The sequence below is a fragment of the Pteropus alecto genome, unplaced genomic scaffold, assembly GCF_000325575.1.
Source record: "Pteropus alecto unplaced genomic scaffold, ASM32557v1 scaffold185, whole genome shotgun sequence".
In the NCBI taxonomy this organism is placed as follows: Eukaryota; Metazoa; Chordata; class Mammalia; order Chiroptera; family Pteropodidae; genus Pteropus; species Pteropus alecto.
Genome location: NW_006438088.1, coordinates 8,448,279 through 8,471,182, shown reverse-complemented (window position 1 = coordinate 8,471,182; position 22,904 = coordinate 8,448,279). Strand labels below are relative to the sequence as shown.

The window sequence follows — 22,904 nt, the reverse complement described above, 5'->3', positions numbered from 1 at the left end:
TGAAAAGAATCCCCCAATCAGTTACACAGTTTACAGCATCTGTAAAATAAAAACAGAGAGTTCACTCGTCCTCTGACGAAGACGAAAAGCACGCCCTGCCAGGCCTCAGCATTCAGGAAGACCTGGGACAATGGAAGGAAAAGGAGCCCGCCTGCCCAGTCCAGGCACAGGTTGAGTGCTGGACTGTGTCTTAACCTCTCACCCCCCTCAGCTCCAGCCGTGCAGCAGCAGGGCAGTCAGGAGCAGGATGACAGCCCATAGCAGGTCTCAGGCACCTAGATCTGCGGAGCACTGGACAGGTCTGGGTTCGGTTTAATATTCCAGAAGCAAATATAGCAATTAGTGTTTGTCAGCTTTTAAAGAGAGAAGTATGGAGATCATTCAAGGGTTGAAAACCTATTTTGAGAGGAACATGAGAAGGAGCCAGGATGAATCAGCCTGGAGCACAGCGGAAGCTCATGCCCTCATTCCTCTCACAAGCAAAAAGGAAAAAAAGAGACTTAAATTTCACCCAAGCAGTTTATATGGAATCAAAAAATTGTCTGATTGTAGAATATCAGAGTAGATTATCCAAGATGGCCTTTACCAGTAAATGGACTTATCCTGGGATGAGGGGCCTCTCATGAACCACCTGAGTCCCAGGTTCTGTTGGGAACAAGCAGTGTGGGAGTTGGCAGTTGTACCATAGGTTGTGACTTTTCTCTGAGTTTACCATGGTTAGGGCATCAGCCCACCCACCACCCCGGCATTAGTTATGTGGTGCTATCAGGACCAGGCGGGACATGGCTAGACAGAACCCCTGAGAGAGGGCCCATTGTGGCCAGAGGGCCTGTCAGCCCTCATTCTGGGAACCCCGGGTATGGAAATATTTCCCAAGTCCTAATCAGAGCACTAGAGAGAAGAGAAGAGGACCCCTCGGGAAAACTCGATCAAACAGCCGAAGTCCAGAAAAGTTAGTAAGCTGGACAGGACGTAACTGGATGAAAGAGCTTTGTCACCTGCCTTTCTCTCAGGGGTAGGAGAATTTGAAGAATCCTCACCCCACTTACATGCTGTCTGTTTCAATTCAAAAATAAAATATAGTGAGAGAGAAGACAAGGGAGGAAGAGGGAGAGGTGGCCATCTTCAGAGGAAAGAAAAATTGGGGAGGACTGTAAACTGGCTGGATTTCCTTTCTATCTTACTGTAAGATTTACAGAGCTGGTCCCGTTGAGCTGCAGCTTTTAACGGCTGCCTGTCTGCGACTCTCTCTAGGGTATGCGAGTACGTGGGTACGTTGGAGCACACCCACTTCAGTGATGGCACTTCTCAGCCCGCCTTGACCATCAGCCAGCCACAGAAGGCATCCGGAGGCTCTGGACCTTTTGGGGACCCAGAGTGTGAGGGCTCACCCCATGAGCAGAGCCTGGAGCAGGAGAGCTCCCTGAGCACGGCCCCAGTGATCCAGCCCCTCTCCATCCAAGAGCTCGTCAGGGAAGGCAGCCGAGGCCGGGCCTCTGACTTCCGTGGGGGCAGCCTCATGACAGGGAGCAGTGCCGCCAAGGCCGTGCTCACGCTCTCCACCCAGGCTGACAGGTGTGTGTCCACCCATCCTCACCATGCCCCAGAAGGGCTGCTCACCAAAGAGCACGCATCACCTGTGGGCAAAACCATACCCATCTCTGCTATTCTTAAATCATTTCCAGGACAGCTTGATTTGTTAGCCAGTCATTTAAACCTCATTAATTTTTTTTTCAAATATACTTCTGTCTCCTGCCACGTGCACACTTAGCATGAACTGTTGTCTCACGATTAGACTGGAGGCTCTGGAAGCGGCTGCCCTTACACCGTAACACAGGCAACTTCACTTCCCTGGGTCCTGATGTCGGGTCACGAAGTGGCTGTCTTACAGGATGGCAGTGAAGTTAAAATAATTAGTACACTTGAAACACTTAGGCCAGAGCTCGGCAAATAGTGAAAACCTGCTCTTTTTATGATAAGATTTTAAAATCCCACACCCAGGAAAGTGATACATTATTAAGTGATGCCCAACAACCACGTTAAGGTATGAGAAGAAAAAATCAACAACAACGCCAACTGTTTGGTGACCCTTCTTGATGTTGAAAGTGCTTTTGGTCACCAGTCACATGTTGTGCCACCTCACTTCACTCTCCACACTTGGTCATTGTGCCCCAGAACTACCCAGCACAAGCACAGTGAAGTTTATATGGAGAGGACAGAGAGCAAGGGGGTGGCGAAGTGGGAAGTGTACCCTCTGGTAGGGGCTCAGGAGACCCGAGTTCATTCCTGGCTTTGACACCAACCAACTGCAAGGTCGTGTCTATATAAATAGTTGCACCGAGACTCACTTTCTTCATCTAGTAACTCAGGACAGTATGTACGTGCACTACTGTACAAGAATCCCTTTCTCCTATTTATCCAGCAAGGTGGCTAGGAAAGTGTTTCGGAACCTGGATGCAGGTGTCAGGTAGGAAATAATAGTCACCACTATTTGCTCACTAGGAAAGAGGCGGAAGAAATGGTTCACGGGATCCAGAAACTAAATGGAGTTAAAATTGGAATTACAAAACAGCAAGAAAAATGTGTTTGTTACAATAATTTGTGAATGATTAGTTCACTGATTCCCGCGTTAAAATGTGTGTGTCTCGTACTACCCTTTCAAAAGAGATTTATCATTTCAGTTTCTAGGAGAAACATTCCCTTTCCCACCATGTGTTGCCCCATGGGGCTGCGTGCCCTTCAGGTGTCAGCACAGGTTTGGAGGGCAGGCATCAATGACCCACAAGCAATGGGAGGCTCATTCCTCATGTGGCCACATAATCCGATATTTGATCCCAACATTCCAAATTCCAGTGAGTCTGTGAGCCTTCTCTAAGCCCTGCTACCTCTGTTTACCTTCTCCCTAATTCCTACTAGAAATGTCCATGCCCAGCTGAGTGGAAAACAAAAGAGCCTGCAAGGTCCATTATGTTAAGGAATATTCATTATTCCAGTAGACACTGGAGCTTCCACATGTCCCAGCCTCCAGGTATGTGAGTTGGAGGGGATAAGGAGGCCAGTTCCTGCCCACAGGTGGCTTACAGGTTGGGGTTTACTCTGCTTTTGTATCCTCAGAGCCACACCCAGCATTATTTGTTGGGCTATCAATTGTAGCCCAACAAAAGCCTTAATTAATTTACTGGGTTAAAAAATATATATAGTTTACAAGATTGAAGCTCATTCTAATTCCATTCTCAGTTATTCAGTCTCTGGGAGGGATGCTCTGCCATCTTTCACCTTCTTACCAAACATTTTATGAGTTCCTACATGGCTGAGCTAAGCCCTAGGGATACAAAGATTTTCTTTGTTTAAATATGGTCTGTGCCTTTCAGATTAAACTCTCGAAGTTAGAACATATTTGTACACAGTAATGATAGGTATAACGATACCATACATTTCTTTACAGTGTTTACACAACATTTTCATTAATCACCTCTAACAAAATTATCATAATCATTCTGCCATAAAGACTTTGCTGAATTGTTTCCGAGTAACAAATCTTTTTGTTTCATCCAGGCTCTTTGAAGATGCTACAGATAAGTTGAACCTACTGGCTTTGGGAGGTTTTCTTTATCAGCTGAAGAAAGCATCGCAGTCCCAGCTTTTCCATTCTGTTACAGACACAGTTGATTACTCTCTGGCAATGCCAGGTAATTCCTTCCCTGAGGAAGCTGTGCCATGAGGTTAGCAGGAAACAGCCCGAGGACTCCATTCCACATTCCCTTTGCACACAGTCACCCTGGCCAAATTCAAGTGCAGATTTGTTATCTAGTTTTAAAGCATGATGTGTACGAGGAGGAATATTATTCTTTGTAAATGGAAATACTGCTGCCACCACTGTTGCAAGGGTGACCAGGAGCTGGGCTAGGTGGTTCTAAGTTTTGTGCCTGTGTTATAGAAATTGTGTGGCTACTCAGGGTGCAGATAACTTCTTCTGAGGGTAAGAACATTTTTCCATATCACAAACCACACTATGCACCTCAGTCCAGTCAACTTGCAGAAGCAGCTACTGATTCCAAAGGAAAAGGTTAACAGAAGCCTCATGCCACTCCTAGAAAATGTGCTCTCAGGACATACCCCTTTAATGATGGGGTATATATCACTGATTTCATGGATGAGGCCAGATGAAGGCCCTCTTGAAGGCCAGCCTGTGGAAGAGGGAATAGAGTTGTAATGAAGCATCGTCCAACAGTCCCAAAAGGGTGGCAGGCTGCTCACAAATGCAACTGTCCATCAACAGTCAAGGTTGTACTGAAACAGTGAGTACCTTGTCCCAATGAGTTCAGGCAGATGCACAGATGCACCGAGCTGTGAGCTGGGGACACACTGGTGGCAGGTTGGACTGCACAATCATCAATGGAATCTGAAGTTCTAAGTGTAATGTATTTGGCCTTTTGATCCTTACTGCAGATTCTAACTTTAGAACCACTGTTCTTTCCTCACTAGTTTTTAATAGACTTTAAAACCTTAGCTGCATAAAGCCAAACTCAGACCCATCAGAATTCCAGAGCATCTCTGAGCCCAGGGGCAATGTTCAAAGTCTTTTTCATTGGTGAAATCAGCAGACTCTGAGTTTACATAAAGCAAAGAGCAGGGTCAGGAAGAGGCAGCAGACCCAGGAGGAGGAAGCATTGGCTTTGAAATCAATCAGACATGAGTCAAAATGCTACATTCACCGCTTACCAGCTATGTTCTTAGGCAAGTCAATCTACCTTTCCAGCATTCAATTTTCTAATCTGTAAAATAGCAGTAACTATATTTACTTCTTAAGGTTTGCTTTAAAAACTAAAATGGTTAAAAATGCACAGAAGCAAACACAATGTCTAATGCCAAGTAAATATTCAATGAATGTCAATGTTTGTTATTACTGACACTTTGAAGTTTATTTGAGATGGCAAATAGGCATCTTGGTGGGAAGAGCCTGAAAATATCAGCATTTGCAGTAAAGAGAAAGCAATAGGACATGAGCAAGAAGGTAGTTGGGAAGACTAAGGTGACAGTGGCAAAGATGTAGTAAGGGATCAGAGTAGGCAAGGACTGTACCGAAGCAAAAGAGAGCAGGTTAGACAGCATGTTATTGGGTAGCAAAGGGGCCTGACCTTGGCAAGGGCTTCAGAGGTGTCACTAAGGACCGGCCAAGTGGATGATGGCTGCGAAGGGCGGTGTAACAACAGTCATGATATAGGGAAGAGTGTGGATCACGTGGTATGTGCCTGTGTTAAGCACTTTGAATTTTATCACATTTAATCCTTAAAGTAACTTTAAGAAATATGCCCTATTATCCCCACTTTTACAATGAGAATTTATGGATTAAAGAGGTAAATGTCCGGCCCAACATAACCCAACTGCTAAATGGTGGAGCCAGCACTGAAGCCCAGGCTGCCTGACTCCTCAGCGCTCCCACTTAACCATTTCGTCACTCCCCCTGTCGACAAGCATCGTTCACACTCGCCACGGCAGGCACTGGGGATGTGGTGGTGAACAAGAGAGTTGGGCTCAGGCTGTTCAAGTCTGGGGCACCGTTCAAGTTTGTCTTGAATCCAGACTCCTCTCTCCTCCTGGTTATAGCGTACACCAAATACTCCTGCTGATCTGAGTACAGCTCTTTAATTTCCTCGCTCTGTGCTTGGACAGGTCAAACTATTTCTGAGCTTTATGGCTTTTATGGTCTTACTTTCTTGTAGGAGAAATTAAATCCACCCAAGACCGAAAAAGTGCCCTCCACCTGTACCGCCTCGGGGACGCCATGCTGAGGATCGTGCGGAGCAAATCTCGGCCCCTGCTCCACGTGATGCGTTGCTGGAGCCTGGTGGCCCCACACCTGGTGGAGGTGAGCGCCTGAAAAGTGGGACGCTCAGGAAACGCCTGCAGCAGAGCCAGCACAGTGTTCTCTAGGCACCATGCAGACAGAGTACTGTGGCCACAGCACAACAAGAAGGCTCCCATTACCTGGTCACGAGCCTCATTGTTCTGGTTAAACCTCGTGGCATCTGAAGAATCGCCCCAAAGGGCAGCACCACCCTGATCTCACTCTGAATCTCTTTCTTACAATTTGGCTAGGTGCATTACACAGCCAGTTTTTTATTCTCTGTGATCTGGTATCAACCTGAGTCTGGAGCTTCATTATTATACATGACTGTAACAGCGTATCTCTTTTCTAATAACTAAATATACTCTGGGCAGTACCCTCTAGGTAAGAGAATCATATATCCTGGTTTTCCCAACAAAATTAATGCTAAGATCTCTTTCACGCTCCCAAGGAAATTAGTTCATACAATAAATTGTATGGTAATTCTCTACCTCAGTATGTCAGGACATGATGACTGACTACTTCTAAGTTTATGAGAACATTTTGCCCTGTTTCACAGTGATGACTGTTCTTAATAGCCCATTAGTGCTTATCTGGTAGTGATATGTCATAAAGTATTTTTTGGAAACTTAATTCACTAATCTGAGCACATTCTAGTAATGAAAGGGGGTAGAAAATAATAATTTAGTTATGGAGAAATAGTATATCAGTTATTTATTATACTATAATAAACCATCCCCAAAACGTAGTGACTTAAAACAATCACCATTTATTTAACTCATGATTCCCTGGGTCATAAATTTGAGCTGGGCTCAGCTGGGCAGTTCTTTCGGTCTGAGCCAGGCTTAGCTGATCTCAACTGGCCTTTTGTGTCACCTATGGTCAGCTGGGGCCAGCTAGTTCATGATGGGCTTGACTGAAAAGGCTGGACAAGTGGACTCTCATCTTCCAGCAGACTAGCTCTGGCTCATTCACATGGCATTCTTAGAATTCCAAAGGAAAGCAAGAAGACAAACCCCAAATCTCAACAACTTTTCAACTTTCTTCCTGTATATTTGCTGTTATCTAAAGTAACGCACGTCTAAGCCCAGGGTCAAAGTGAGAGAAAACTACTGAAAGGGCATGGGTACGAGGAGCTGTGAACCAGTTAGAGCTTCACTGGTGCAATTGGTCCACCTCATTGAAGAACAAATGATTCATATGATCTTTATGTGTTTGGAGTGCAGCCAAGAATGAGAGCATGGACAGTTCCACTGTCTTTAGAGTCAGCACGTTTTATACCACCTGAGAAAACTGTCATGTTACAGAAAAAAAGAAAAAGAGAGAGAAATTACTAGAAACTATTTTTTTAGAAACATTAAAGTGAAATTGGAGTTGTCTGGTCTGTTGGTTAAACTATTAAAAATGCAGTTTAGGTGCTGTTCATCTATATATATATCCCTTGAAATTTTTGACTTTAACAATTGCTGCTTCCGCCTCGCTATAATGAGATGGGGTAGGAAAACCTTCAGAAACCAGATTCTTACTTGCCTGAAGTCCTGATGGTGTTCTGCTCTCTCATGAATTTTGCAGGCTGCCTGCCATAAGGAAAGACATGTGTCTCAGAAGGCTGTTTCTTTCATCCACGATATACTGACCGAGGTTCTCACTGACTGGAATGAGCCACCTCACTTTCACTTTAATGAAGCACTCTTCCGACCCTTTGAGCGCATTATGCAGCTGGAGTTGTGTGATGAGGATGTCCAAGACCAGGTCAGTGTGTCATAGTAATCAATGTCATCCTCATCAGCTAGCTCTTATTGAATGTCCTGGCAAGCATTGTTCTATGACCTTCGCATATTTCATCTTTTAGTAATACCTATGTGGAATCTGTGACAAAGAAAGATTAAGCCATTTAGCTAAGGATGCATAATCAGTGATTGGTGGGACTCAGATTTGAACCTAGGCAATCCGACTATACTGGCCTATACTCTTCTACTCAGCCTGTACTCTTAACCACTACCATGTATGCCCCCTGCTGGGAGACAGGTGTTAGGAAACTACCTGAGACTTCACAACTAGCGTGAAGGTGGTCTAGGAACACAGGTCCTCTTTCTGAAATCCACTAAAAATGTTAAAGATTTTTAAATTCCTTCAAAGTACATTGACACCCGGGCAAGAATGTAGAGAATAGTAAGATGCCCCAAACTAAGTAATGATGGGAAGCCAGAGAAGTAAGCAGAGGTCTAAGACTTTTTTTTTTTTCTTTTTTTTTTGCCATGAGAGAATTTGTCATCAGGTGAAGTTGAGTTCTCCTATCACATTCTTGAGGCCTCAAGAACAGGAGACAAATCTCAAAGCAAACCTTATAAAATTGGTGCACATTCAGGCCAAGGGTGAATTAGAAATGAACCCGAGTACCAGCATTCGTGAGTGGACTATTAGCCTGTTTCTAACATTGGCTCTTAGTGGAGATGAAAAATAACTCTCCATTATGAAAATGACCATCTAGCCCTTCTACGGGGTCAGTGTATGAAATTGTACCCCCTCGGTGGGCTGAGAAACTTCACATGGGCACACTGTACAGAAACAACAAAATCTGCCCTAGAGGAACTCATTTCAGCTTGGTCCACCAAAACAAAATCTCACAAATAAAGTTCTAAGATATGTGAGTTCACAGTATTTTTTTTAAAAAGTCATAGTACACACAGGGAAACAAGGCAGTATCAGGGAACTGCTGAAACAACAAGACGGCACAGCCAGACCGAGATATAATTGAAGTATTGATGTCCTTCATGCAAAATATCCAATAATTTTTTAATGAAATGAAAGGAATGAAAATATGAGTTAATACCTAAAGGCTAGGTTGGGGATTCTAATAATAGTGAACTAAATATTTCAGATCATTCTCCTATAGAGGAACAACTAGAACAAGTTGGATAAAAAAATTTTTAATCACTGAAAGGCATTGAAATATTACAAAAAAAAAAAAAAAAAGAATAACTTTGAGGCCATGATCTAGGAGAAAAAAATAATCAGATGCTGTGCCTGGTGTTTGGGGCTGCTTTTTCTAAAATGGAATGTACTAATTTCAGAAGAGGAATCTGAAAGACTAAGAAGCTATGAAAAATTAGAGTCTGGGGCCTGCCAGTCTGGTAACTTCCTGACATCTTAGGTCAGAATCATAAAAGGAATAGGACATCTAGGAGGATGGGTGAACCTTAAATAGACTAGTCCTAACAGAAAATAATCCCCAACTTCAAATAATCCCAATCCTTAATTTGAGATTACAGAAGATGACATCCCAAGCTTCAAATTAGTTCTTATTTGCAGGTACAATGTCTGCATTCAATCAAAAATAATCAGGCTCATTAGGAAATAATATGCCATTAAAAAGAAATACAGTAAAAATACACACACACACACACACACACACACGGTCTTTACAATAACTATGCTTAAATGCGTTCAGAAAGATTTAGGACGGGAGGGGCTATGGTGGCATGAAGAAGTTAGTGAATCCTCACAAGAATCAAGTATAAAACAGGACTAAATTGTCAAAAGCTACTATTTCGGGGCTCTGGAAATTGACCAAGGGCAGACAACAAATTGAGTAGCATTTATGATGAAAAATAGTTCTTGCTAGAACTTTGGTTAAAAACAGTGGGAATCTGTGACCTTGCTGAAGAGTGCACCCATCACCCTTACTTCTAAGCTTTTGACAAGAAGAGTAGTTTGATCAGTGTGGGGCTGGTTGATGAAACCATCAGCTTTTTTGCTGTAAGGGACAGGCCTGGTTTGGAGAAGAACAAAAAAGATTGATTGGTCACCTAAAAGTAGTGAATTCATTATTAGGAAATGAATGAGAGAATCCTGCAACTTTGTTAGCCTGAGGTTGCAGTGAGCAGTGAACCAGTAAGAAATGGAACATGAGACCCTGGAAACCAGAGATTCGTAGATAAGTTTCTCACACATCTCTGGCTGATTGAAACACGGACATATGCAGGATGGACCATTCAGAGCCCATCAGAAAGTAAAAGACAAGGGAGACTTAAGAACTGGCTGAACTTTGAATCTTCTCCCCAGCCTACACACGCAGACTGGTTGGCAGAGGTTGGAAGTCTTAGAGGCTCAAAGTGTTTGAGCACAAACTCTGCCCACATTATCAGCTGATCACTAACTTGTGCAGACATGGGGGCAAACACTGGGAAGTTGGACTAAAAAATAAAAAACTGAGCAAAGACATTGTCACTTCACACTATGAGAAGAGACAAATTTCACAGTGTACATCCAAGCAACTTAGTTAAAAAAAAAAGTTCAGAAAAATAAATCAGAATCCGGCATTGCTACAAATGTCCAAATGTTTGGAAACCAAACAACAGAATCCTAAATCATTCTTGGAGAAATTACAAGGTCAAAGAAGAAATCACAAAGAAAATTAGAAAATATCTTGGGTGAATGAATATGAAAATACTACATATCTAAGTTTATGGAATCCAGCAAAATTTATGAAATGCAGAGAGAATTATAACTATAGATGCTCGCTTTAGAACAGAAGACCTGAAATCAATCTAAGCTTTCACCTCAAGACACTATCAGAGCTAATCCAGAGAAGATAAGAGGAAATAATAGGAACCAGATCAGAAACCAATGAAATCGAGAAAAGAAAAACAACAGGGAAGTATCAGTGCACAATTCACCAATTTTTAATAAAAACTTTCAAGAAATGAATAGAGGGAATTTCTTCAATTGAATAAAGGGCATCTTTCAGATTCTTACATCTAATATCACACTTAACGGTGAAGGACTGAATGGTTTTTCCCTCTGATCATGAATCAGACAAGGATTTCCATCTTCCATATTTCTATTTACTATTATAACTTATTCATTGTATAAAATAAAGGCATCCAGATTTGAAAAGAAACGTAGAACTGTCTTAGTTTATAGACAACATGGTCTTGTACATAGACAATCCTAAGGGATTTTTAAAAATCACTAGAATTAATAGTGAATTTAACGAGGTCACTGGATATAAGATTAACATGCTAGAAAAAAGGCAAAGGGATTAAGTACAAATGAATAGTTACAAAACACACGGAGATATAAAATGTAGCATAAGGAAAATAGCAATGTTGTAATAAATATGTAAGGGGGATGAGGGGTACTAAATTTAGTGAGGTGATCACATTGTGAGTTATATAGATCTCTAATCACTATGCTATACAATTGAAGCTAATATATTATTGTATGCCAACTATAAACAAAAAAAAACTTATTAAATTGTACAATGTAAATACGAGCAACTGTCTATTATATTTCAATAAAGCCAGAAAAAATTAACATGCTAAAATAAATGGAATGCTTATATCTGAGAAATAAATTATTAAAAATTGAAATTAAGAGAGCAATTCCATTCACAAGAACATCAAAAATAATATAATATTTAGGAATAAATTTAGCAAAAGAAGTTCAGCCTGTACACTGAAAACCTCAAAACATTGCTAGAAAAATTAAAGAAGATTTAAATAAATTATGACATATATTATGTTCACGGATTGAAAAACTCAGTATTTTTGAATGGCAAATTTCCCCAAATTGATGTATAGATTCAGTGCAATTCCCATCAAAATCCAAGCAGACTTTTAAAAGAAATTGGCAAGATGAGTCTCAAATTTATATACAAGGACAAAGGATCAAGAAAAGAGAAAACAAATTTGAAAAAAAAAAACAAATTTGGAGAATTTACACTACCTGATTTCAAAACTTCAGTAATCAATACAGTGTGGTATGATCAATGGAACTAAGTAGAACAGAAATAAATCCTCACATTTATGTCCAATTAATTTTTGACGGCGGTGCCACTGCAGTTCGATAATGGGAGAGGATATTATTATCAGCAAATAGTGCTTGAACATATGCAATAAAAATAATCTACACTTTTACCTTTCAACCTACACAAAAAATAATTCAGTATGGGTCATGGACTTCAATATAAGAGTGAAAACGATAAATGTTTCTAGAATAAAGTATAGGAGACAATCTTTGAGACCTTGGATTAGGCAAAGATTTCTTAGAAATGACACCAGCATGATCCATAAAAAGAGGAACGGACGGTGCTTGCTTCCGCACGCAGCACATACTAAAATTGGAACAATACAGAGACGATCACCGGGTCCCCTGTGCAAGGAAGCTGTGCGCATTCATGAAGCAGTCCACATGTTGTGCTCTTGAAATTGAAATTAAGAGAGTAATTCCATTTACAAGAACATCAAAAATAATATAATATTTATGAATAAATCTAGCAAAAGAAGTTCAACCTGTACACTGAAAACCACAGTAAAATTTGATAACAAAATTCGATAAATTGGCATCCTCAGGTAAAAAGCCCAGGCTATGGAAAAATATTTGCAAATTACAGATCGCAGAAAGATTTGAATCTAGAATACATAATGAACTAAAAATAATAAAAAGACAGTAATGAGAAGATAAAAACCTAATCTAAAAAAACAGCAAATAATTACAAATGGCTAAGCATGTGAAAAGTTGCTCAGCAACATTAGTCATTCATTAGTAAAATGCAAATTAATGCAACAAGGCTGATTTTTAGAAGATTTTTGTGTGAGTTTGGGTTCCGTTTTTTCTCTTTTCCTAAAATTAACCCAGAAATAGGGAGCAGTGAAGTACAACACCCTTCCAGAAATTCTCCTGCCTCTTTTAAGAAAGGATTGTAAGCGCTACCTCCTTTGCCCCTGCCAGGTTGTCACATCCATTGGTGAGCTGGTTGAAGTGTGTTCCACCCAAATCCAGTCAGGATGGAGGCCCTTGTTCAGTGCCCTAGAAACAGTGCACGGCGGGAACAAGTCTGAGGTGAAGGAGTACCTCGTCGGCGATTACTCCATGGGTAAGACTGTATTGGTATTATATCCTGAAACTTCACTGAATTCGTATATTTGTTCTGACTGTTTCGGGTAGTCTTTTAGGATTTTCTATATGTAAGCAAGTCATCTGCAGACAGAGACAACTTCTGTTTTTCCAACTTGGATGCCCTGTGTTTCTTTCTTTTGCCTGATTGCTCTGGTGAGGACCGAATAGGAGTGGTGAGAGTGGGAAGGATGTGTGGCTGATTCTCGCTATGGAGCATCAGTTCTTTATGCCAAGTTTCACGCCATCAAAAGAGATTGAACAATAAGGGAGACTGACATCCACCCTTGTTTTATCAGCAGGATTCAGGAAGTAATCTGGCGTAGCAGGGCCACAAGTTCCGAGTTCTGCCAACAGGCCGAGAGCCCTGAGTGTTATCAGGCCCTGCTCTTATTGACAGGTTGGACAAAAGGCTGAGAGACTTCTGTTGTTTCACTTCTGCATATCTATATTGAGTTTATTCCTAAAGCCAAAAAGAAAAAGTGTTATCTGCTTGCTAGTAAGAAGCAGAAAACTATCATTACACAGGGGGATTCAAATAAGGGAGATTGGGTCTGGCTGGAAATGGAGGAGCACCCATAAAGCTTGCCCATTAGCCAGGGGTGTTGCGTCCAGGGTCCCCAAAACCACTCCTACATTCAGAGACCCACCAGAAGGACTCATGGGACTCAGCATATAGTTACACTGAGATTTATTACATGGCTCACAGCTAAGATGTATTATGGCAACGTAGTACGGACAAGCCAGATCATAAGGAAAAAAGATACAGACAGACTCTGTAGGAATCCCTGGGCAGGCTTCCTTGTGCCCTCACCCTCCCACGAGGGGTCCCCTGGAGCACACTCTTCCCCCAGCAGTAAAAATGCAGCAACATGTGTATGATGTTTGCACAGCGAAGCCCATTAGAGACCCAGCTGAGGGCTGGTCACGTTGTTACTCTGCCTAGCACATACCAAAATTCCAGACTCCTAGAAGGAAAGGCAGGTGTTCAGAATAAACCACACTGTTTGCACAAACAGTCTCAGCACAGCGAACCACACTTATCAGTTAACTGTTGCCTGGAAACATTCCAAGGGCCACGTTTTCACATGCCAGCCAAGCACCAGCCAACCTTGTAAGCAGACCTTTCTGAGGATCAGAGTCTCAGGCCCTCTGTATTAATTCTCTTCTACACAGGTATGAATAAATTAATATATGCCATCAGGGATCTATCTAAACCTTCCCTTCCCTATAATTATGTGTGCAGGAGAATCCCAGAGGCCCAGATAATTCACTGCCCCTCTAGACCTACATACTGCCTCAGCCTAGCATTCAGCCAGCCAGCTTGGCCTTCATCTCTACTGAGCAATTTTCATAGCCTTCCTGCAGCTCCCCCTGCAGGTAAAGCTGAGAAGGACAGCATCGGAGCCAAGCCGGTTGTCCATTCAAATGCCCCTGGCTTTTCTCCAGTAGATTTTCCCCAAGGCCCCATGGAAGGTACTGGAAATACAGGCAACCCAAAGGATAGAGATTTAACTTTCTTAAAATTCTACATTCTTCCCCACCTTAGGAAAATGCCAAGCTCCGGTGTTCGATGTTTTTGAAGCGTTTCTCAACACTGACAACATCCAGGTCTTTGCTAATGCAGCCACTAGTTACATCATGTGCCTTATGAAGTTTGTCAAAGGACTGGGTAAGTGGAATCCTATTTCACCTTGTGACAGCTGGGGACCCTTTCCTGGATGGCTTTGTGTGGAAAGCCCTGGGACAGGCCCACAGATTGCCTGAAGCAAGCAAGCATCCTGGGACAGAGGCGGATGGTGTGTTGTATATTCAGAAGCAGAAAGCTTACTGTAAATGCAGCTTGGGTTTTTGTTTAGGGTTGATATTTTCTATTGTGTTCATGGAATAATCTTGTAATGAATCATGTTTTCAATCGATATATTATTTTATTTGAACTTCTTTTTGAAACTTAAAATATTCAGTATTATATTCAGTAGCTGTCCTTATGCAGGAAACTCTTCTCCACAACATCACATGATTAGCAGCATGAGTTTGAGTTCCCAGCTTGTAAGCAAAAATTAAGAATGCCTACCCCCAAGCCTTATTAATAGTAAAAATTTTTTGGAGTGTAAAAGTCCCCCTTCTTTGAGGCCTCATGTGTTTCAGGAACTGCCTAGTTGATTTTATGCTTAATTTCAGAATACTTTAACAAAATAGAGTCTTGCTACACAACAAAACCTGCTGTAGCAGATTTTTATATAGCGTGAGTTTATCTGGGGTGAACCAGACATTTAATTCACCCAAACATTTAGTTAAACCAAACATGTAGAAGAAACTTAAGTCTTAAAGTTTTGAGAATTTCACCGTGGAGTGCTTAGACCTGGAGCCTGAGAACCTTTTAAATAAGAAAAATAAAAGATTCATAATATTCTTTTATACTCTTGCTAAATAACAGACAGATTCCTTTGCAAAAGAAAACTGGACACAAAGAAGCTAGGCGACTTCATGATCCCCCTTTTTTGGGAGTAGGAATAAAATGCAAGTTTCAGGATAGAGGCCAGAGGCCCAAATCTGATTCGTAGACCATCTTTGTCATATTCTGTTATTATATATACTCATCCTATTATACGTACTCTGGGAAATTGAGGACTGAGCTGTGGGGGCAACTATGGCAGTCACTCACTCATTGATTTTACAATGCAGTGGGCTTCAGAGGAAGATTTCTTTTGAACAACAGACTAAGATTTTTTTTAACTCTTCTCTGTTAAATAGAAGCCAAACAATTTAGTGTCTTATCATCAGAAGACTAAAAGTGTGAATGTTTGCCTTAGATAGTAGAAAATCCAGTTCCTCTTTAAGAAAAACTCCCTCCTCCTGTGTGTGTCTCTTTTACTCACGTTACTGCCGCCACGCTCACAACACTTCTGACACCAGTTTTTCCCTATGCCAAGCAATCCTTTGTGATATCATCTGGGTGTCCTACAATTCAGTTAAATTCTGGCAATACCCTGAATTAGCTTAGACCCCACAGGTTAAGGGCTCAGTCCCCCAAGACTGTCCCCCCGCCCCACTTCAGATGCCAATTGCAAGTAGCTGTTCTCCAGGTTACCCACAACTTCTGTCAGACTTGGACAAAAATCACAGGTTCCCATGACCCTCTCCCCCTTAGATTTAATTATTTGCTAGAACAGCTCACAGAATTCCGAGAAACACCTACCTTTACCAGTTTATTATGTAATAAAGAATATGATCAAGGATACAGAGAACAACCAGACAAAGAGATACAAAAGCGAAGATCTGGAAGAGTCCCAAGCACGAGAGCTTCTCTGGTCCCCGTGGAGTTGGGGTGTGCCCCCTCCCTGGCATGCAGATGTGTTCCCCAACCCAGAAGCTCTCTGCACAACCATGATTTGTTTTGTTATAGAGGCTTCATCACTTAGGCATGATGGGTCATTAACTCAATTTCCAGCCCCTCTCCCCTTCCTGGAGGATGGAGGAATGAAAGTTCCAAGTTTCTAGTCACAGCTTGGTGTTCCTGGTGACCAGCCCCCATTCAGGAGCCCGCCGGGGGGTGCTTCAGTAGAACAAAAGACTCTCCTATCACTCAGGAAACTCCAAAGGATTCAGGATCAGGAACCTGGTTCGAAGGCCAAATATCAGTACAAAAGATGCTCCTTGTGCTCTTATCAGTTGGGAAATTATAAGGGTTTTGGGAACGGGGCGGGGGGGGGCGGGCAGAGACCAACATATATGTATACATGCACACATGTATATCTATGAAATAAATGTATACTTTTTCCTATAATTTCACAGACCTATATTTCATTTAAGAACCATTATTTTTGGTATTCTGTTGTTCAGTGAAGAGTGGAGTGTCTGCTACACGGGCATGGCAGCCTGTACATACTACGGGATATAAAGATGATAAAACATGCTTCCTGCCTATGAGCAGTTCACAGCCTCTTCTGGGAAACAGTCACATAAATCAATAATTACAGTTCAGCAAGATAAATACTTTCATAAAGGCTAGTAGGGGGGGAAAAAAGCCATTTAAGCTAAAATGAACAGGCAGCCAAGAGGAGAAACTGAGGCTGATTCCCACTCCCCAAGTTTCTTACCCAGAATCGGGATATCTAAAAGGAGGGCAGGTTAGATGTGGAGGACAGGAAAAAGTACTACATTCTACCTTTGGGCATTTGGACATGTTGAATTTCTGCAAAATATTCAAATGGAGATGCTTAGCAGCATGTTAGAAATTTGAGATTTTAGGGAGGTGGAGCCTGAAAATAGAAATGCAGGATTATCAGTGTATATGTGAAAGATATTTAAAACACATAAATCCTAATTTTTCTGTAAATTATAAGCTGGAATTATTTTTATTAGGCATGGGGTTAGTGGGAACATCTGAGCCCCCATTCTAGCCATGCTGGCTATGTACTGCCCCTGGCTCCAGGGGTGCCATTTGCATAAATTTTGATGTGTAACAGAGCAGCCTCAGTAAAAATAAACTTTGAAACTGCTCATTGTGATCAACAGGTTAGGAAATGAATTTATTTTTAATTCCCACTTGGTTATTTCAATATGATTTTGACCTTGTCTATGTTTTTATACTTTAAGGTATATTAATCTATACCAGGCATTTGCTAACTATGACCCATCAGCCAAATCTTATTGCTGATAGTTTTTTAATAAAGTTTTATTGGAACACAGCCATGGTCATTTGTCTATGGCTGTTTTCATGCTACAGTGGCAGTGTTGAGAAGTTGCAACAAAGACAGTACGACCTGCAAAGCCTAAAGTATTTACTGTCTGGCCCTGTACAAAAAAATGTTTGCCATTTTCTTTCCTTTTGTTAAAATTTTAGGGAGAAGCATGCCTCTTTGTCTGCTTCTAAATTGTAACTAATGCCTACTCATTATGTCTGTTTACCCACAGGGGAGGGTGCTAGTTGCTACGATTGTAGACAATTAGAAACAATTATAGTACTGTGGAATGATTTTATTAAAAGTATAGAAACAGGTCATTACATGAGAAGAAAAATGATAATTCTCAACTACTGTTTACCTATAGAAAATCTAGACACCCTCTATAGATCTGTTAAATCTCTGGATACATACGGAAAAAAAATAGAAATGATTTCAATTCAATTACATAGTCTTCATCCCAAACACCAGATGTTCAGAATCTTCCCAGAGTCTTCTTTTCTCAACACTTTTTAGTGCTGAGCACTAGCAGCAAATGAGATCCTTTTCCAGATAGAGGCCTGGTGCTTCATTCCAACCCAGCACGTGGCCGATCTCCCAGATCATCCTCATCAAAGCTTCAGAAGTCACACCATCAATAGCAGGGCCCTAGGGAAGTGAATTGCAGTGTGGCCAAGTACACTGTCCAGCCACTGAGAGTACTGAGGTAGAATGGTGGAAAAGTGTTCATTATTTAGTGAAGAGTTACAAAACACAATAGTCTCAACAAAGTAAGATTTATAGTATGATCCCAGCTGTGTTTAACATGTACACATGTGTGTGTGGGCAGAGGTGGAATAGGACTAAATGGATTTTTTTCAGGGTTGTACAATTTGAAGTAACTTTTCTTCTTTTTTTCTCTATTTTAGTAGACATTTGGTGAACTAATGTTACGTGAATATGTAGGTCTTATTTTGTAAGTAGATACACAAGGATAACTCTGTCTCTGTCTCCCTGTGCTGTCCCAGGGGAGGTGGACTGTAAAGAGATTGGAGACTGTGTCCCAGGACCAGGAGCCACGGCCCCAGACCTGTGCCTCCCTGCACTGGATTACCTCAGGCGCTGTTCTCAGGTACACTGAGCCCCAGGCCCTGAAACCTGCCTCAGAAGATGCTTGCAAAATGGGTGTGAGTGTCTTTTGCTGAAGCCCAAGATAAGCATTTTCTGCTTGTCTCTGAGAAGACTGGAGCTTCGATTTGGAGTATATATTTTGTCCCCACCCTTTCCATGAAGGAGGGGAAGAAAGTAATCAAAGTGTACTAGAACACACAATTGGATCCTGAAATCTCTGAAACTTCTCATGTATTCTCAGATGAACTGCCGCAATTTCTGCACCTGAGGAGTCATGAGGTTGCGGGGAATTCCTGACTTAGCAAAACATGGGTGCTGGGGCTGCAAACAGTGAATAGAGACATGGAAAAAAAAAAAAAAAGAGGGATGGTTTCAATCAAGATCTATAGATAAAACCAATGAAACATCACCTGTCAGTGTGGACAGTGACCTTCATTGTGCTAAATTCAATAATTCTCTGTCCTTACCCAAGCCAGATGCCAGTAGAGCAAGCCCATGCTCCCTCCCTGAAGCCCTGTCTCCCCTAGGCTTCAGAGATACTCTCTCTCAATAGTTTTTCTCCTGTCTTCTCAGGTTGTGTCCCCAGGCCTCTTCTCATTCCTCAGTGATAGCATTAAGCCCGTGGCCTTAGAAAGGATGCAGGGCCCTGACTTCTTCCCCAGCAGCCTCTGCAAGGCCCGTGGGACATGACCCCAGCTCCTTTTCCACATCCAGCCCTTCCTTCTCCCTCACTGCACTCCAGCTACACCGACTTTTTGCCCCTCAAATACACCCTACTTGTTACACGCAAGTCCATTGCTCTTCCCTCTGCCTGAAATTTTCCCTCCTCAGATCACTGAATGACACTCCGTATCTTCCAGATCTCATCTAAAACATCACCTGTCAGAGACCTCAGGGCTCAGATATCTACCAACTCCCTGCCAACATGCCCCACACACCTTAGTCCCTCTCTCTCTGGTACCACCCACCTAATTATTTTCTATAACATCTATGTCAGAAATTTTGTTTATTATTGTGAAAGGATTATTGTTTGTAAGACCCAAAGGACAGGAATTTTGTCTCTCACTTGCAGCTGTGCCCCAGTATGGGCACAGCAGGCACAACTTTAATTTGTGAAAGTATAAGGATCCTTAGGAGTTTGCTCCAGTAACGGATTCCTGGGGGACCGGGCTCTAGCAGTGAGGGGCATAAAGAGCCCAGGGTGGTTTACTAGCTCTGCTTCTCACACTGTGGTCTCTGACGTTGCCCACACATTTCCCCATTTGCCCCCTGTTTCTTTGATGTGAGGTCAGGAGAAGGGGAAATCAGAGCCCAGTATCAGATTTGCCTGTCGACTCTCTTCTCAGGGATCCCCAAAGAGCACTTTTTCCCATAGGCAAAAATTCTTCACATGTTTCATTGGTTCCCTTGGTAGATATAAAAGGCTGTAAAACTCATATCTGGGAAGAGATACTGAAAGAGCATCCATGGTGTTTTTCCCCTCTACCTTTTTGTTCCCATCGAATGCTATTTCATCTGCTTCCTAGCATAAGTATCTCTTGGGAACTACCCTGTGAAACCAGATCACAAACAACTAACTTTAAAATTTTCATACACTGGGAGTTTTTTGGTTTTCTCTCTCCTTTCTGTTACTGGTATATCATTTTATTGTTCTTTAACACCCAGAGTACAGCTTTTATTTTTGTATTTAGTTATTGGCCAAAATCTACAAAATGCCCATGAAGCCAATATTCCTCAGTGGGCGACTTGCTAGCTTGCCTCGAAGACTTCAGGAGCAGTCGGCAAGCAGTGAGGATGGAATCGAGTCGGTCCTGTCTGATTTTGATGACGACACTGGTAAGCTTATAACCAGGTTATTTGCTATGTTCATATTCCCAGTGGCTTGAGCCATGAATGAAGTAGCTTATGGATCGTGGATGATCATCCATTTATATTGTTGTTTATAATTCTAACAAAATAAATCTACCTGAAGTTTCTGTGGACTCTTCTGAAAACAACATTTTACAATCTATGCCTCCAAACCAGTCCTTTTTAGGTGGATACCTCCATCTAATACCAGTGCAGATTTGCAGATTCCATTAAATACACTTTCGAACTCTGAATTCTCTGAAATTTAGCAAATTGGAATGTGGTTGCATTGGTGTGTTGGTACTTAAATTGCCTGGTAATTGTCTTTAATTCCTTTTAGGAAACATGGTCATTATATAATTACTTCTTGCAGGACTGGTTAGAGACTGGGAAAATTAAGCCTTTACTGAAGGGAAAAATCTATTTGTGACTGGTGAAGCTGAAGGCTCATTAAAAGAATAATTTTAAAGAATATGTTTCAGATTAGTTACCATGTAGTTTCCTGTAAATTGGAATTTAGTAACTTTGACTGATTTTTAGATTGGTTAACTTGTGCTCACACTTGCTGTCTTCCGTCTCAGACGACCCTGTCCTATTTCTAGATGTAGAAATGGAAATGACATCCTTAAAAGAGTCTAATATCTGGGCGTGGGTTGTTTCAAACCCTTGCAAAAGACTTTTTAGGGGAGGTTTTTAAAATTCGCTTTTATGTTTTATATTGTTCTCCTGTTTTATTCTTCTATTAAAATTCATTTATATTTATGAGGTGGCTAGAAAAATTACACTTCTCCCTAGAGATTATAAACAGTTAAACCTCACTAGTTCAGATTAATTATGAGCAAGAACTATAGGAAAAAATAAATACCAAATGTAGAGAACAATTAAAATATTGGAAATTGGCTGAATGTTGCCTAATAGAGGTTTTATTTTGATGGATAAGAGTAACTTTTACTTAGCATCTTAAATCTCCAACCCAGACAATTATAGGCAGAAGCTAATGTTTATCTATAATACAGAAGCTAAGCTTATTTGTAATACAGTATTTAAAACAGTTGTAGTGCTCGCTTCGGCAGCACATATATTTAAAAAAAAAAGTTGTAAACAGCTTGTATGTGTAACAGTAAGCATTCCCTTCCCATTTGTGCCGATCATTAATACACTTTTTTTTCTTCTTGGCAGCCCATTTTCTTATGGATAAAGTTCAGCCAAGCACCTATCTAAAGTTTCCCACAGTATAAGTTCATTGAGGGCTTTAAAGTTTCAATTATATATGAAACAGCTAGATCAGAAAAAAGAATAGAAGTAAAAGCATTAAGTTAGTATTAAAAATTAATTCTCACCATTGATATATTCTGAGACATTATTCCTCTAGTTTCCAAAGGCAAATAATTACTTTTTTTCCTATGGAAATTTTAAACATATATAAAACTAGGCAGAATGGTGTAATGAATCTTCAATCTCATATATATTTACACACAAACACACACACACACACACACACACACACATATGCATGCTCTCTCTCCCTTACCCCCCACCCACTTTTTCCTTTCCATATTATTTAAAGCAAATCTCAGGCATTATTGCATTTCATCTGTAAATGTGTTAATGTGTATTCTTTAAGGATAACAAGCATAACTATAAAGTTATTATTCTACCTAAAAGTTAACTATAACTCTTTAATAACATCAAATATCTTTTCAGCTTTTTTTCCAATTTTCTTACAAATGTTAAGTTTTTAGGATTCACATAAGCTCCACACTGTGCGTTTGGCTAATATATCTCTTAAATTCTTCTCCATCTAAGATTTCTTTCTCCAACTCTTTTTAACAATTTTGCAATTAATTTGTTAAAGAAGCGAGGTTCTTTGTCCCGTAGTTTTTCATTTGAAGTTTATTGCTTGCTCCTCCCCGCTAGTAGTTTGTAATGTCTTTTTCTGTCTTTTGTGTGTCCTATAAATTAGCTTGTCCATACCTGCTTATATTTTGAGGTTCATGAGAATTTGTCACCTAGTTTTATTATATTTATTATCCATGACTTTGGGTTTGCCTCCTATTACTGAGAATAGGAGTTTCTTCAAAACTGGGGAAGTTTTTTTTTTAATGAGAATATTTAAAAACACCATCTTCTGATAGTTTTCTTTTGCAGGAAAATTGGAAACATTAAAGTTAAAATGTACAGTGGCTCTTTTTTATATATTCTACTCTAGGTCTTTTTGTGTGAAGCCAGGAAAATGGAGTTCTTTTTCTATACAGTTTTCTGAGCTATGGGTTCACTCAGTTCCACAGGCAGTGATGCGCAGAAATTTCGGCTCATATCTTGCCTGTGTAAATGGCAAAACGAAAATTGTTTGGGTCTAATAAAAAGAATTTCATGCTTTTTCCATTGCCTAGTAATGAGCAGCATTAAAAATTAGTTTATTTTAAAAATGAAACCCTTAGAAGAGGAGAAGGAAGAGAAATGTGTACTGAAGGGTGTACTGCTGTGGACAGACAAACTGTGAGCATCAGCTC

General features: G+C 40.9%; 1 protein-coding gene and 1 non-coding gene across 2 annotated transcripts in view; both read left to right on the top strand.

Moving 5' to 3' along the window:
• The window catches only part of ARFGEF3 (ARFGEF family member 3), a 149,087-nt gene that overhangs the window by 109,860 nt on the left and 16,323 nt on the right, over window positions 1-22,904 (top strand). The window contains exons 19-26 of the mRNA XM_006915374.3: window positions 1,255-1,575; window positions 3,556-3,689; window positions 5,724-5,869; window positions 7,421-7,600; window positions 12,584-12,728; window positions 14,298-14,420; window positions 18,441-18,544; window positions 20,235-20,379. Coding sequence (XP_006915436.1) covers window positions 1,255-1,575; window positions 3,556-3,689; window positions 5,724-5,869; window positions 7,421-7,600; window positions 12,584-12,728; window positions 14,298-14,420; window positions 18,441-18,544; window positions 20,235-20,379 — 1,298 coding nt within the window. The remainder of the gene's footprint in view (window positions 1-1,254; window positions 1,576-3,555; window positions 3,690-5,723; window positions 5,870-7,420; window positions 7,601-12,583; window positions 12,729-14,297; window positions 14,421-18,440; window positions 18,545-20,234; window positions 20,380-22,904) is intronic.
• On the top strand, window positions 11,947-12,049 carry LOC112482610. Its single transcript, XR_003047364.1, has one exon. It is a non-coding gene; the product is annotated as a U6 spliceosomal RNA (small nuclear RNA).